This window comes from Podarcis gaigeae, assembly GCF_964106915.1.
Source record: "Podarcis gaigeae genome assembly, chromosome: 16".
NCBI classification, from domain to species: Eukaryota; Metazoa; Chordata; class Lepidosauria; order Squamata; family Lacertidae; genus Podarcis; species Podarcis gaigeae.
The window spans coordinates 18,642,311-18,655,021 of NC_139693.1; the positions used below are offsets into that span (position 1 = coordinate 18,642,311).

The 12,711-nt window shown below is 43.3% G+C and overlaps 1 protein-coding gene across 2 annotated transcripts; it reads left to right on the top strand.

Moving 5' to 3' along the window:
• LOC310834173 (SLAM family member 7-like) lies at window positions 1–8,261 on the top strand. Of its 2 annotated transcripts, none has more exons than XR_014559108.1 (5): window positions 1–127; window positions 3,063–3,410; window positions 3,878–4,152; window positions 6,496–6,604; window positions 7,209–8,261. XR_014559108.1 is itself a non-coding variant. In XM_083717645.1 (5 exons), exons 1-5 carry the CDS (start codon window positions 76–78, stop codon window positions 7,235–7,237), a joined length of 834 nt encoding a protein of 277 aa, XP_083573771.1. In that variant the 5' UTR covers window positions 1–75; the 3' UTR covers window positions 7,238–8,261. The 2 variants fall into 2 exon arrangements, 1 of the variants encoding a protein (XP_083573771.1); XM_083717645.1 differs by having other exon boundaries at window positions 3,878–4,165; window positions 6,488–6,604.
• The last annotated feature ends 4,450 nt before the right edge of the window (window positions 8,262–12,711 follow it).

The window sequence follows — 12,711 nt, forward strand, 5'->3', positions numbered from 1 at the left end:
TTCGGTTTCATATGACTTACACGGAGCCTTGATGGCAGGAAACAGGCAGTAAAGAAACAGCAGAGCAAAGCCGAAATGATACTATGCAAGGCATTTTTCATTCTGGGGCTACTTGCACTACCACCTGGTAAGTTCTGGATGCAAACTCCCCCCTCCCCCATCTTAAAAGGAAGAATATGCTCAATAGATAGGGTCTTGGTTACTTGAAGGTCCTTCCTCAACTCCTTTAAAACATTTCCTCTATCACAAATCCTGGCTCCAAAATTACAAAGTGTTTGGTGGTGGCACCTTAAAGACCCCACCCCTAGTTTATTGTGGCAGGTTTCTGGGGTACAGCCCCCTTCGCTCCATGCATGAAGAGTGATCCTCCACTGTTTGGTGATGGCCACAAAGGTGGGTGGGTGGGGTGTCAGCTGTGAGACCACGAAGGAGGCATTCCTGGTATGTAAATAAGTTTAAGGTGATTCCCAACAGCAAAAATTGGCAAAAATGTTTTCAGGCTATCCTTGTTTGTCACCTATCATGTGGAAGACGTGGTCCTCATTAGTTGGTAGCATTAAGATAAATTCAACTGTGTAAACAGAGGGCCTTCTCAGTAGTGGCGCCCGCCCTGTGGAACACCCTCCCTTCAGATGTCAAGGAAATAAACAACTATCTGCCTTTTAGAAGACATCTGAAGTCAGCCCTGTATGGAGAAGTTTTTAAAGTTTGATGTTCTACTGTGCTTTTAATTCTGTTTGGAGCTGCCTAGAGTGGCTGGGGAAACCCAGCCTGATGGGTGAGGTATAAATAAATTATTATTATTATTATTATTATTATTATTATTATTATTATTAGATGGCTGTATTAATGGAATACTGAGTGGTTTAGTTTATGTAAAATATGCAGGGATTTACGATATGCGAATTGAGCCAAGGGAAGTCACTGACCTTTTAAGGTTGTTTAATGAATATTTTAAATTTTAAAATAGAAAACTTAATAAAAATTATACTAAAAAGAGAGAGACATGGTCCTCATTTAAACCAGAATTATCCAAAACCCGGGGCTTTCTCCATTAAAAGTCTGAGGGACTTAAGATTAATGAATATGTGCAGGAGGTTGGAGTAGACGACTCTTGGGATCCCTTCCTACTTTACAATTCTGGGAAGGAAGGGCCATGTGTAACTATGGTTATATTGGGTTGTGCAACTGGCAAGGGTGTTGGTGGTGGTGCTACTGAGTGCTGCCTGTTTGGTGCTTCCCAGTGAACGGGGGTCTTCTTGGTAGCAGCTGCCCTCCTTGCTGAAATGTGCCAGTCCTTCACTATTATGGAATATCCAGGCAGAATCAGAACACCTTCCTGTTCCTCTAGGCACTCATCACTGAGACACACTGTTCCCGGCAACCTTGAAATGAGTCCGTTGTGTAAAGAGATTAGAATGCTTTTAAATGTTTTTCAGACCTGTGTATTGTTGTGCCAGCTTCACCTCCTCAGGGAGGAAGCGGGTGATTAATTAATTGATTTGTGTGTGTGTATATATAGATAGAGCAATCATTAATTAATTGTGTGTGCATCTGATAAAAACAAGCAGGGAGGAGGCAGCTGGCTGGGGTAAGGAAGTGGTTAATGCCTTTTTGCGAGAGGGGTTAGTCACTGCCTGCGAGAATGACAGACTCTCTAAGTGTCCCTGTTTTCCAGGGACATCCCTGATTTAGAGCCATCCCGGTTTCTGATTTGAACCCAAAATGCTCCACTTTTCCTTAGGATGACCCTATTTTCATTCAATAAATGTTGGAGGTTATGGAGTTATCAAACCCCAGAGCCGTCTGAAGGCAATTCTGAATAGGGAAGGTGTCTTTTTTGAATGTGTAATGTTTTATTGTATTTTTATATATATTGGAAGCCGCCCAGAGTGCCAATAAGATGTGTAGGGTATAAATAGTAAAATTATCATTATGGAATGGGACGTCTCTATTTTCATCAGAGAAATGTTGGAGGGTATGGAAGGAGGCAGTGGAAAAACACTCCTCAAGACACTATTTATGGATTCGAAAAATCTTAGGTAATTACCGGCCTGTCAACAATCTCCCCTTCTTGGCCAAGGTTCTTGAGCAGGGGGTTGTGGACCAGATCCAGGCACTCTTGGAGGAAACGTATTTTTGAGATCCGTTTCAGTTGGGGTTTAGCCCCAGTTTTGGCACAGAAACTGCTTTGGCCGACCTGTATGATTACCTTTTTGGGGGGAGAGAGAGAGAGAGAGGAAATGTGTCCTTGTTAATTCTTCTTTGTGCTGTGAATAGTGGAGGAGAGCAAGACTTCCTTCATACAGGGTCTGGCTTAGTTATAGACTTAACTGCCCTCCTAGCACACGCCCCCAAATGCTCTGGCTGCATTGCTGTGAACGGCCATCTTTTGCTTCAAGTTGGACCAGGAATTTTAGTCTGGTCCAAGTCCAGCTTCAGAGAGGTCACATACTGGAGGGGGCACTTGAGGGAAGGAGAAGCTGCTGGTTCTCCCCTGGCTTCACTACTGATGGCACAAAGGCAACCCAAGAGGGGTCACAAACACCCTCCAGCTTTGCTCCGGGAGCACCAATCACCAGTCCATGGAATTGGGCGAGGGCCCCATTTTGTTATTCCCTTCAGAACCCAGCCCTGGAAAACTAGAATTACCTTTTGAAGACTTTGGGCAGCTCCGCACCATCCATGGCTTATCCCAAAGAATCCTGGGAACTGTAGTTTCCTCTCACAGAACTATAACTCCCAGCACCTTTAACATTCTACAGCCTCAAGAATTCTTTGGGGAGAAGCCATGTGCTTTAGATGTGTGTTAGATGTGCTTTAAATGGATGGTGTGCACCTGCCCTTAGAGAATAGGTGACACTGCAACATCTTCACGGTTTGACCCCTGGTTGAATGTGAACAAAAAATAAAGCCTCACGCCCTTCCTAGCTGAAAGCCCAGAGAGCTGCTGCCTGTCAGTGTGGACAAAACTAAGCTAGATGAACCAATGGTCAGACTTGACATAAGGCAGCTTCCTACGTTTCTTGACCGTTTCTTCCTTCATTTTCTTGACCATACAGTTTCCTCTGGTGACGGAAAGGCTGTGAATATGAAAGGAATTCTGGGACGACCTGCAACTTTCCTGCTGAACACTTCAGAACAATTCAAAAAGATTATCTGGCTTAGAACTAAAGGAAAGCAGGATCTTGAAATTTTTGTGGTAGCGATTCCACGAAAGGATCCAGAAGAGAGATGTGAACTCAATGACCAACTTTTAGCATATAGAGGGCGGCTGAGTGTCTCTGAGGACTGCAAAAGCTTACAAATCAATAATCTAAGTCAAGAGGATTCTGGCCCATACACAGCACAGATCTGGATAGCTGATGACAAAGATCCAATAAGGGAAACCTTTACCCTGATGGTATATAGTAAGTATTCTAAACATTTCAGGCACCCAGGATGGGGCTCTGATCGAAGCATCTTATGTCTTGAACTGTCTTTCATGTAGAGTCACAAATGATAATAGAGCATCTCTCCTTCAGTCCCTGACCCTGTGAAAATAATTTTGGGCCTGCATCCACACCAGGGCCCTTCTGCACTGATGAGGGCTGAAAGGAGAATTAAAATGGTACTTCGTACAACACAACATGGAACTCTAATCCAGACCTTCCACAAAAAACCCACCAGGGTCCTTCCCCATTACTAAGATCTCATATTAACTCAAAATTATGCCTCATTAGCTGTGGCTTAACAGGTTTTTGAGGTGATGGTGCACCTCACAAGAACTAGAAAAGCAGTTTCCTCCTCCCTTTCCATTCATTTGCAACTGCCTTATTTGCCATTTCTGCTAATTATTGCCCTTTTGTATACCATGTCTCTCTCCCTTCCTGTTCAGAGCATTTATTGGAGGCTGACCTGGAGATTGTCTGTGACCAAAAAGATTATCGTGGTGGGAATGGAACTCTGCAGCTGAACTGCTCTGCAGGCAGCTGGGAAGATGATGCGACATTCAGCTGGGCCCCAGCCAGCATGAGTGAATCCACCGGGAGATCTCTTGTCACCTGGCACAATTTAGAAGGCAATGATTTGAACTTCACTTGCAAAGTAGAGAACCCTGTTAGCAATGCATTCAAGACAGTGTCTATCCGGAAAAACTGCAGCACTGGTGTTGTAAACAACACTGGTAAGGTTTGCTCTTTATTTTTCTCTTGGCAGAGTAATGCCTGCATCTAAGCTTGGGCTCATTCATACTTCCACTTGTCCTCTACTTTCGAGACACAGGTCTGAGTGGTCTTCCAATTGTCTTGCCACTGTCCCGAGAAAAGACCACTCTTTACTGCTGAATTAGAGCAAATGTCAATCTGCAGAAAACCTGATTGACGTTTGCTCCAATTCAGCTGTAAAGAGTGGGTTTTCTTGGAGGAAAGCAGGAGAAGCAAAAGTGTGGATGAGCCTCTAATTTTGCAATCCTGTTTGTGGATGAAGTTAAGTGGCTGTGAGGAGAACAGAAGACCTGGGAAAAGGTTGAAAAGTGGTTTTGTGGAATTAGAACATTTGTAATATCCTTACAGGGACGCAGGTGGCGCTGTGGGTTAAACCAGAAGGTCGGCAGTTTGAATCCCTGTGATGGGGTGAGCTCCCATTGCTCGGTCCCTGCTCCTGCCAACCTAGCAGTTTGAAAGAACATCAAAGTGCAAGTATTGGCTCCCTCGGCCAATAAAGCAAGATGAGCGCCACAACCCCAGAGTCTTCCACAACTGGACCTAATGGTCCGGGGTCCCTTTACATAATCTCCTTATGAAGAAACTGGCAGTGGTAAGATTTTTCTCTCATTAAAAGCTATTTAGGAAGACACTCATTTCTAGGCAGAGTCATGGGTCCAAGCTAGTCTTACAATCCTGTTTGAAGGTGGCCTGACTAGGAGGACTGAGGACCTGGAAAATGTCTTTGCATAATTTGTTTCTTCTTAATCAGGATAGGACAAAGGATAGCCCACTGACCCAAACAATCTTGATATTTTCCCCATGTGTGACTCTTTATATTTCACTGGGTGTTTGCAGCACAAGATGATGGAGAACTGGACCAAAAGAAACAAAATGTACGGTACTTCAACAGGGATAAATGCAAGGTATTAATAATCAGATGCACAAACGTGGGATGGAAGACACTTGGCTTGACAACAGCACATGTGAACAGGATCTAGGGATCTACACAGTTAACATGAGTCAACTGTGTGATGAGTCAACTGTGCGATACAGTAGGACACAACAACCACCACAACAACTATAATGCAATTCTAGGTTGCATCAACAGAAGTATAATGTTCAGATCAAGGGAAGTACCATTGTATTCTGCCTTGGGGGCTCATCTACACTTGCTTGTCCTGCGTCTAGAAAGCACAGGTCTGAGTAGTTTCCCCCTTGTCCCATCCTTTCTAGGTAGGAGGCTGAGTGGTTTTCCATTTGCTCTACCACTTTCCCTGGGAAAACCCACTCTTTACAGCTGAATCAGAGTAAACATCCATCTGTGGGAAACCTGGTTGACATTTGTTCCAATTCAGCAGTAAAGAGCAGGTTTTCCCCTGGAACATATGGTCAGACCCCACTGGGAGTCCTGTGTCCAGTTCTAGGCACCACAATTTGAGAAGAATACTGACAAGCTAGAATGTCTGCAGAGGAGAGTGACCAAGATGATAAAGAGTCTGGAAACCAAGCCTGATGAGGAACAGTTGAGGGAGTTGGGTATGTTTAGGCTGGAGAAGAGAAGACTGAGGGATGATATGATAGCCGTCTTCAAATATCCGAAGGGCAAGCCTGTTTTCTCCTGCACTGGAGGGGTAGGACTTGAACCAATGGATTGCAATTGCAAGAAAGGAGAATGCAACCAAACGTTAATAACTTTCTGACAGTAAGAGCTGTTCAACATTGGAGTGGACTCCCTCAGAAGGTGATGGACTCTCCTTCCTTGGAGGTTTTTAAGCAGAAATTGGATGAACACCTGTCATGGATTCTGTTGTGACGTGGGGTTTGTGATTTCAGCTCTCTTGACATAATATGCTGGAGACAGCTCTCTAGTAACACTTCTTTATTAAAGCAACAAGACTAAAACCTGAGGAGGGGAGAGCTACATTTATAGGGACAGGGAACTAGCTAGAAAGGATACATTTTGGAGGGAACAATATCAGGCAATCACAGTCCTGCCTTTTGGAGGCAACCAATAAGACAGAGGATCCAAATACAGCAGCTTAAATGAACCAATAGTAGCTGTACCCTCTGGAACCAAAAGGCAGTTACTTTACCCTAATGCAATTACAGACAATAATAATGCAGATGTAAAATCCTTTGACTCAATACACAACAGATTCTTTTCTTGTGATTCCTGCATTACAGGGGGTTGGACTGGATGACCCTTAGGATCCCTTCCACGTCTACATTTCTATGGTTCTATGTGGCATTAGGGCCTGGAAACTAACATATATTGTTGTTTTGTATGTTCATCTTTTAAGGAAATGAGGCTTGCTACGAAAATATGTCTTTAACCCTGCTGGCTGCCATTCTCGCAGTGGAAAAAGTTGCCATCAGCGTCTGTGCTGGCATTCTCATGTGGTGGAAGAAGCGAAGAGGTAGGAGATTTCACCGAACTGCACGAACCGCTTCAAAAATACCCCTTGAAACGGGCGAGGATTAGGCAGTTTTACCTAAAATAAGAAAAGAACAAAATGTCTCCTCCCATCCATAATCTGTATGGCTGCAGGTTCCCCAAAACCAAGACTGGGTTCATTCTCCAGTCTGGATCACACAGAGTCTGGCCCCTGCGCTACATGGCCGCATGGCGAGCTCCTTCTTTGTCATGCTGCGCTCCCTGTATGGCAGCAGCAGCAGCCCAGGCCCAAGGTGAGCAGGAACGGATGGAGGGAGGTATACAAAGGGGGACCCCAGCTCAGCCCAGTCCACATTGGCTCCTCTCCACAGGTGTCAGGGAGATCCCCCCACCAAGGTTTGCATTGGCCAGCCGGATTCTCCTCTACCCAGGTGGGTAGACGGTGCAGGCCAGTGCCACTTGGCTCCTGAGGGGGGTTCACTCTGGCCCCCCAGGCGCTGACAACGTATGCTGTGCTGCTGGCCACCAGGCATTTTTCATCTTCAAGCATTGAACAACTAAGAGATGTGATTAATCGAGTGGACCTTGAATCCCAGATTGAAATGTGCCTCTTAATTTCTCGCCAGGTGATGCTACAGATCCCAAAGCGAAATGAAAAGGTTTCTGCTTGTGCCAAAGGATGTACACAAAGGATGGCCAAAGGATGTACACACACCCCAGATTTATAACTCAGTCGCGGCTTTCCTGGGGCGACCGGAATTCAATTTGCTTGGGCTCCTTTGTCAGCCATGGGTGGAATCTACACACATATGAAAAACGTTTTGAAAATGCTTTTAACCCCCCCCCCCAACATTAAATTTTCCATAAGGCTCACCATCACCATCTAGCGTCACATTGTATATTGCACTTAAACACACACGTTTATTTGCAGCTGTATAGCTTGAGTCCATGGTTTTGCGTGGGAGGACTGGATCTGAAATATGGCTCAGTACACCAGGTGACACTGGATCAGTCATGATCTCTCAGCTAACCTACCTAACAGGGTTCTTGTGAGGAAAAAATAAAATGCAAGAGTTGGTTCTCTGCTCACTCCATTGCTCCCCCCACCCCCTCGCAAGGAACACATGTTCTCATTGGGCCTCTGAGGGGGATACTGAAGGGTACAGATTTGGGGCACCTTTTTTTCTAGAAGAAAAGCAATGGCCTCAGAGGGAATCTCTCCTCCTGACAGCTGAGCATGACTCTCTCGTGCCTTGTTTCTTTCCAGACTACAACATTTAGCCAAGTAATCAATTTGATCAATCAATTAAAAAGCCTGTGGGCCAACTTCAAAAGCGTTCCAAATTAATTGGATGTAATGGTGCGTACTAATCTCAGTTGTTTTTGATGGGTTATTGCTGTGGATCATGGCATCAGTGAAGTTGCCATAACTTGATATAAAATGTACCCCTCAATGAACTATATTGATGCTGGTACATGTCTTTATCTTAAATGTGTCCAAGGAGGCATTGATAACACTTCCTGACCTCCTAATACTTAAGGTAAGGATGAACACCTTAATCCTGTGTTATCAGCAAAGATAAATTATCTCCTATTGTAGGAAAGAATGAAGTTCTGCACAGAAAATAAAATCTTGCTCGAAAGGTAAACTCACGATTCAGGAAACATACAGACAACCAGTTAGTCATTTCTCAGTATGGCCGTGTCCTTTCAACTTCAAACTCAGGGAAGTAAGCAGAATAGCAAATGGCCAGGAACTTGTAGGAAATAAACAATAATACAAAGGAATGAAGGTGTTATGACATTCACTCATCCAGAAAGACCCTTCCCTTCTCCATAAAGTAGCATTGGCTCAAAATAATACTTAAGCCCCCTGTTTTTAATATTGGGTGGCTCACGAGCTCCAACGGGACCCCCTTTCACTCTATGCTCTCAAGGATCAGCCCCATACTTTACTGGACACAGACCAGAGGAATGGCTGAGAGATTTCTGATGGTTTAGGGTCTTAAAAGAAGAGGAGGCACAGATTTCTGATGCCTGACTTTGGCTCCATTAGCCTTCAAAATACCCCTTTCTTTGCTTTATTTTAGTGTGGGTCTGTGGCACATTGCTCCACCCACTCTCTAGGCTTTGGGGATGGTTAGGGATCCTTTTTACTCTCAAGATCATTGTGTGTATTGTTGTAAACAATAAAAATATGCCCTTTTTCCCTTATGGGGTATCCAAGAGCCTGTATAGAGTCCTTACGTGGGTTCCCTATTGGTAGGAGAAAATAAATAAATAAATAAATAAATAAATAAATAAATAAATAAATAGACATTTTAAATTCCCTGCCCTGGAGCTCAAGACCACCATACATCATACATACATCACAGAAAAGGTGTTGTTGTTTTTCCTGTCTGCCAGGTTATCTGATAATGCCTTATCTGATTGCCTTTCCTGGTAGTCTGCAACCCTTTGAGATGGTGATTTCCCACTTCCTGAGACAATGGGAAGGTTCCCTGACCCCCTCCCTCCTTGCAGAGAAAACATTTGGTCAGTTTGGGAGTCACAATGGTTTCAGGTTGGTCTTCCTGTGCTGATCTATGTATGTGTTTGGTTGGTACATTTATGAACATTTATTATATATATAAGACCTTAAATTTTATTATTACAGCATGCTGTGTGATTTGCTGCCTGCTGATGTTGCAACTGTGCTGTCTGGAAGCAGCATCGCTATACTCTTGTCCCTTTCATTTCAAGTAATAAATCAGCCTTTCTTTATTCCTCTGGTGTGTGGGCTTCTTGGGGCATAAGGTTACGGCTAAACATGTGTTCATAATGGACACATGGAGGGACTTCAGCAAAAGATTCTAGTCCTCTTGGAGTTATGCATCAAATACATTTGAGCGCTTGACACGCATGTGGGTTTAGACACATACTTTGTACCAGCGGATGCTCTCCCGCCAAGCTTCAACCCTTCCCCATCTATGGCAGATATTACAGAACATCAATCGCAGTCTCTAAGACCTGAACACAGCCCTTTAATGGTCCCTCAGGTGCAGTTTCCCATTTCTGCTTTCTTGCCTAACGTTGCTCAGGGTGCACAGCCTCCAACATGGAAACAGGGTCATTCTTTTAAGGCTTGTGACATGCACCCGCACCCATTTCCACCCTGTGGGTCACTGATGAATAAACTTGCTCGTCACATGCTAAATTTCTTTCGCCAGTTCCAAGTGGCCAGCATTTGGCAGACGGGATTCATACAATTAAAATGACTGTTTGCACAACAAACGCAGTTTCCTCCCCCCTCCAAAACAAGAACAACAACCTCAGCCTTTTTGCATTATGGAAATGAAAGCAGGCTTTCTTGTTGATTTTGCAACAGCGAGTCCTCCACTTGGACTTCTGCAGCAGAGGGCGCCCATGGGATATATTCTAGGCTCTTCCTAAAGATCTCATTGCCCTTATGAAATAAGATGCAGTTTAAACTCCATTTACCGATTCCTCCATAATACCTCCGGAATGAGAGGGCAGCAGAGCCCTTGGTACCCTGCTGCCTCCATTTATGTGGCGAATTCATGTAACTTTCAGCAGAATTCTCTGGGCTTTAAGGACCCAAAATTTGTGCAATTGCGGGGGGGGGGGAGTGTGTGATGTTCCTATGCTTATGTAGATGTTATCATGTAAATATTAGAGTAATTGCAGTCAACTAGTATGGGATTAAGGGATGCAGGTAGCGCTGTGGGTTAAACCACAGAGCCTAGGACTTGCCGATCAGAAGGTCGGCGGTTCGAATCCCCGTGACGGGGTGAGCTCCCGTTGTTCGGTCCCTGCTCCTGCCAGCCTAGCAGTTCTAAAGCACGTCAAGTGCAAGTAGATAAATAAACCGTGCGCTGCTCTGGTTCGCCAGAAGCGGCTTAGTCATGCTGGCCACATGACCCCGAAGCCGTCTGCGGGCAAATGCCGGCTCCCTCGTTTATAACTTGGATAAGAAAATTGGTTTTCAGGTGGAAAAATCAAAATTGGAAACAGAATTGTTAGATCCCAAAACTAAGAATTTGTCAAGAATGTATAACCTGCTGTTGAAATGGAATACTCAGGATGAAATGGTTAAATCTGTTATGATCAAATGGGCACAAGATGTTGGACACAACATTATGATGGCTGACTGGGAAAAGTTGTGGACCACAGGTATGAAGTTTACGGCATGTAATGCCTTAAGAGAGAATATAATGAAAATGATTTACAGGTGGTACTTGACACCAGTCAAGCTTGCAAAAATTTATCATTTGCCCGATAATAAATGCTGGAAATGTAAAGAGATTGAAGGTACATTCTTTCACCTTTGGTGGACATGCCCAAAGATTAAGACCTTCTGGGAGATGATCTATAACGAAATGAAAAAGGTATTTAAATATACCTTCCAGAAGAAACGAGAGGCCTTTCTCTTGGGCATGGTCGGCCAATTGGTGCTGTTGTGACGTGGGGTTTGTGATTTCAGCTCTCTTGACATAATATGCTGGAGACAGTTCTCTAGTAACACTTCTTTATTAAAGCAAACAAGACTAAGACTTGAGGAGGGGAGAGCTACATTTATAGGGACAGGGAACAAGCTAGAAAGGATACATTTTGGAGGGAACAATATCAGGCAATCACAGTCCTGCCTTTTGGAGGCAACCAATAAGACAGAGGATCCAAATACAGCAGCTTAAATGAACCAATAGTAGTGTACCCTCTGGAACCAAAAGGCAGTTACTTTACCCTAATGCAATACAGACAATAATAATACAGATATAAAATCCTTTGACTCAATACACAACAGGTGCGAAAGGAAGATAGAACTTTTTTTATGTACGCCACAACAGCAGCAAGAATACTCATCGCAAAGTATTGGAAAACACAAGATCTACCCACCTGGGAAGAATGGCAGATGAAGGTGATGGAATACATGGAACTGGCTGAGATGACTGGCAGAATCCGGGACCAAGGAGAAGAGTTGGTGGAAGAAGATTGGAAAAAATTTAAAGTTTATCTTCAAAAATATTGCAAAATTAAGGATTGTTAGAAAGATGTTGGGAAAAGAAAATTATGTGGTTTTAGCAGAAAAGACATAAAGGATTAAGTAAAAACGAATTGGTGAAAGAGAGAATGTAAAATTATAGTATATTAAGAAAAATTATTAAGACAAAAATAAGGTTGGAAGGATTTGCTGAAATATTAAATTGAATTAGAATACAAAAATGGGAGGTGTGAGGAGGTCAAGGAAATAAGTGAATGTAAGTAAGTGATGTATAGGTTGGATTTGTTCTTTATTCTTTTTCCTTTTTTCTGTTTTTTGATGGTGTATTGTTTTTTCTGTTTTTTTTCTTTATTTTGACTGTTATTTAATTTTTAAAACTTTAATAAAAAATTATTTAAAAAAACAAAAACAAATACCGGCTCCCTCGGCCAATAAAGCGAGATGAGCGTCACAACCCCAGAGTCAGTCACGACTGGACCTAATGGGCAGGGTCCCTTTACCTTTAGTATGTACCTTTAGTATGGGATTGTGTTAAATGTGGTAGGTAAGCACATTAGTTGAATCTGGGTGAAAGTTAGGTTGGGAGGGGGAGGGAGTGTGCTTGGGGTGTAGGAAGCGAATGGTGATTGGGTAGGAGTTTTGAAAGGGAGTTTGAATATTGGTGAGTGATAGTTGTTGGGCTTTAGAGGGGGAATTGTTGAGCTTTTGGGGGGAAATTGCTCAAAGAAGGTTGCTGAGCTTCTTTGGGGAAATTTTCAAAAACCCAGACATTTTGCCAATTTTCTGAAATCCACCCCCCCCCCCGCCAATTCGGTCATTGGAATCCTGGGGAAATCCAGACAAACGGCAACCCCTCTCAGGAGATTTAAAATTCACAGCATGTTACACGTTGAAAGAAACTTATATGAAAATGATGTACCCTTGGTATTTAGCTCCCAGTAAATTAGCAAAAATGTATGAGTCAAATGTATGTTGGAAATGTAAGGAAAAGAAGGCACCTTCTATCATATGTGGTGGAAATGGTAGTAAAATAATTTTGGGAAATGATATATAATGAGTTTAAAAAAATGTTTAAAATAACTTTTTCTATAAAAAACCCCCGAAGCCTTTCTTTTAGGAATTCTAGG

What these genes read in the sequence shown, in the direction of transcription:
- LOC310834173 (XM_083717645.1), top strand. Translation starts at nt 76, where the DNA reads ATGATACTATGCAAGGCATTTTTCATTCTGGGGCTACTTGCACTACCA. An exon ending in CTTTACCCTGATGGTATATA is followed by an intron (nt 3,411 to 3,877) that starts GTAAGTATTCTA and finishes CTTCCTGTTCAG; the next exon opens with AGCATTTATTGGAGGCTGAC. An exon ending in GTGGTGGAAGAAGCGAAGAG is followed by an intron (nt 6,605 to 7,208) that starts GTAGGAGATTTC and finishes ATTTCTCGCCAG; the next exon opens with GTGATGCTACAGATCCCAAA.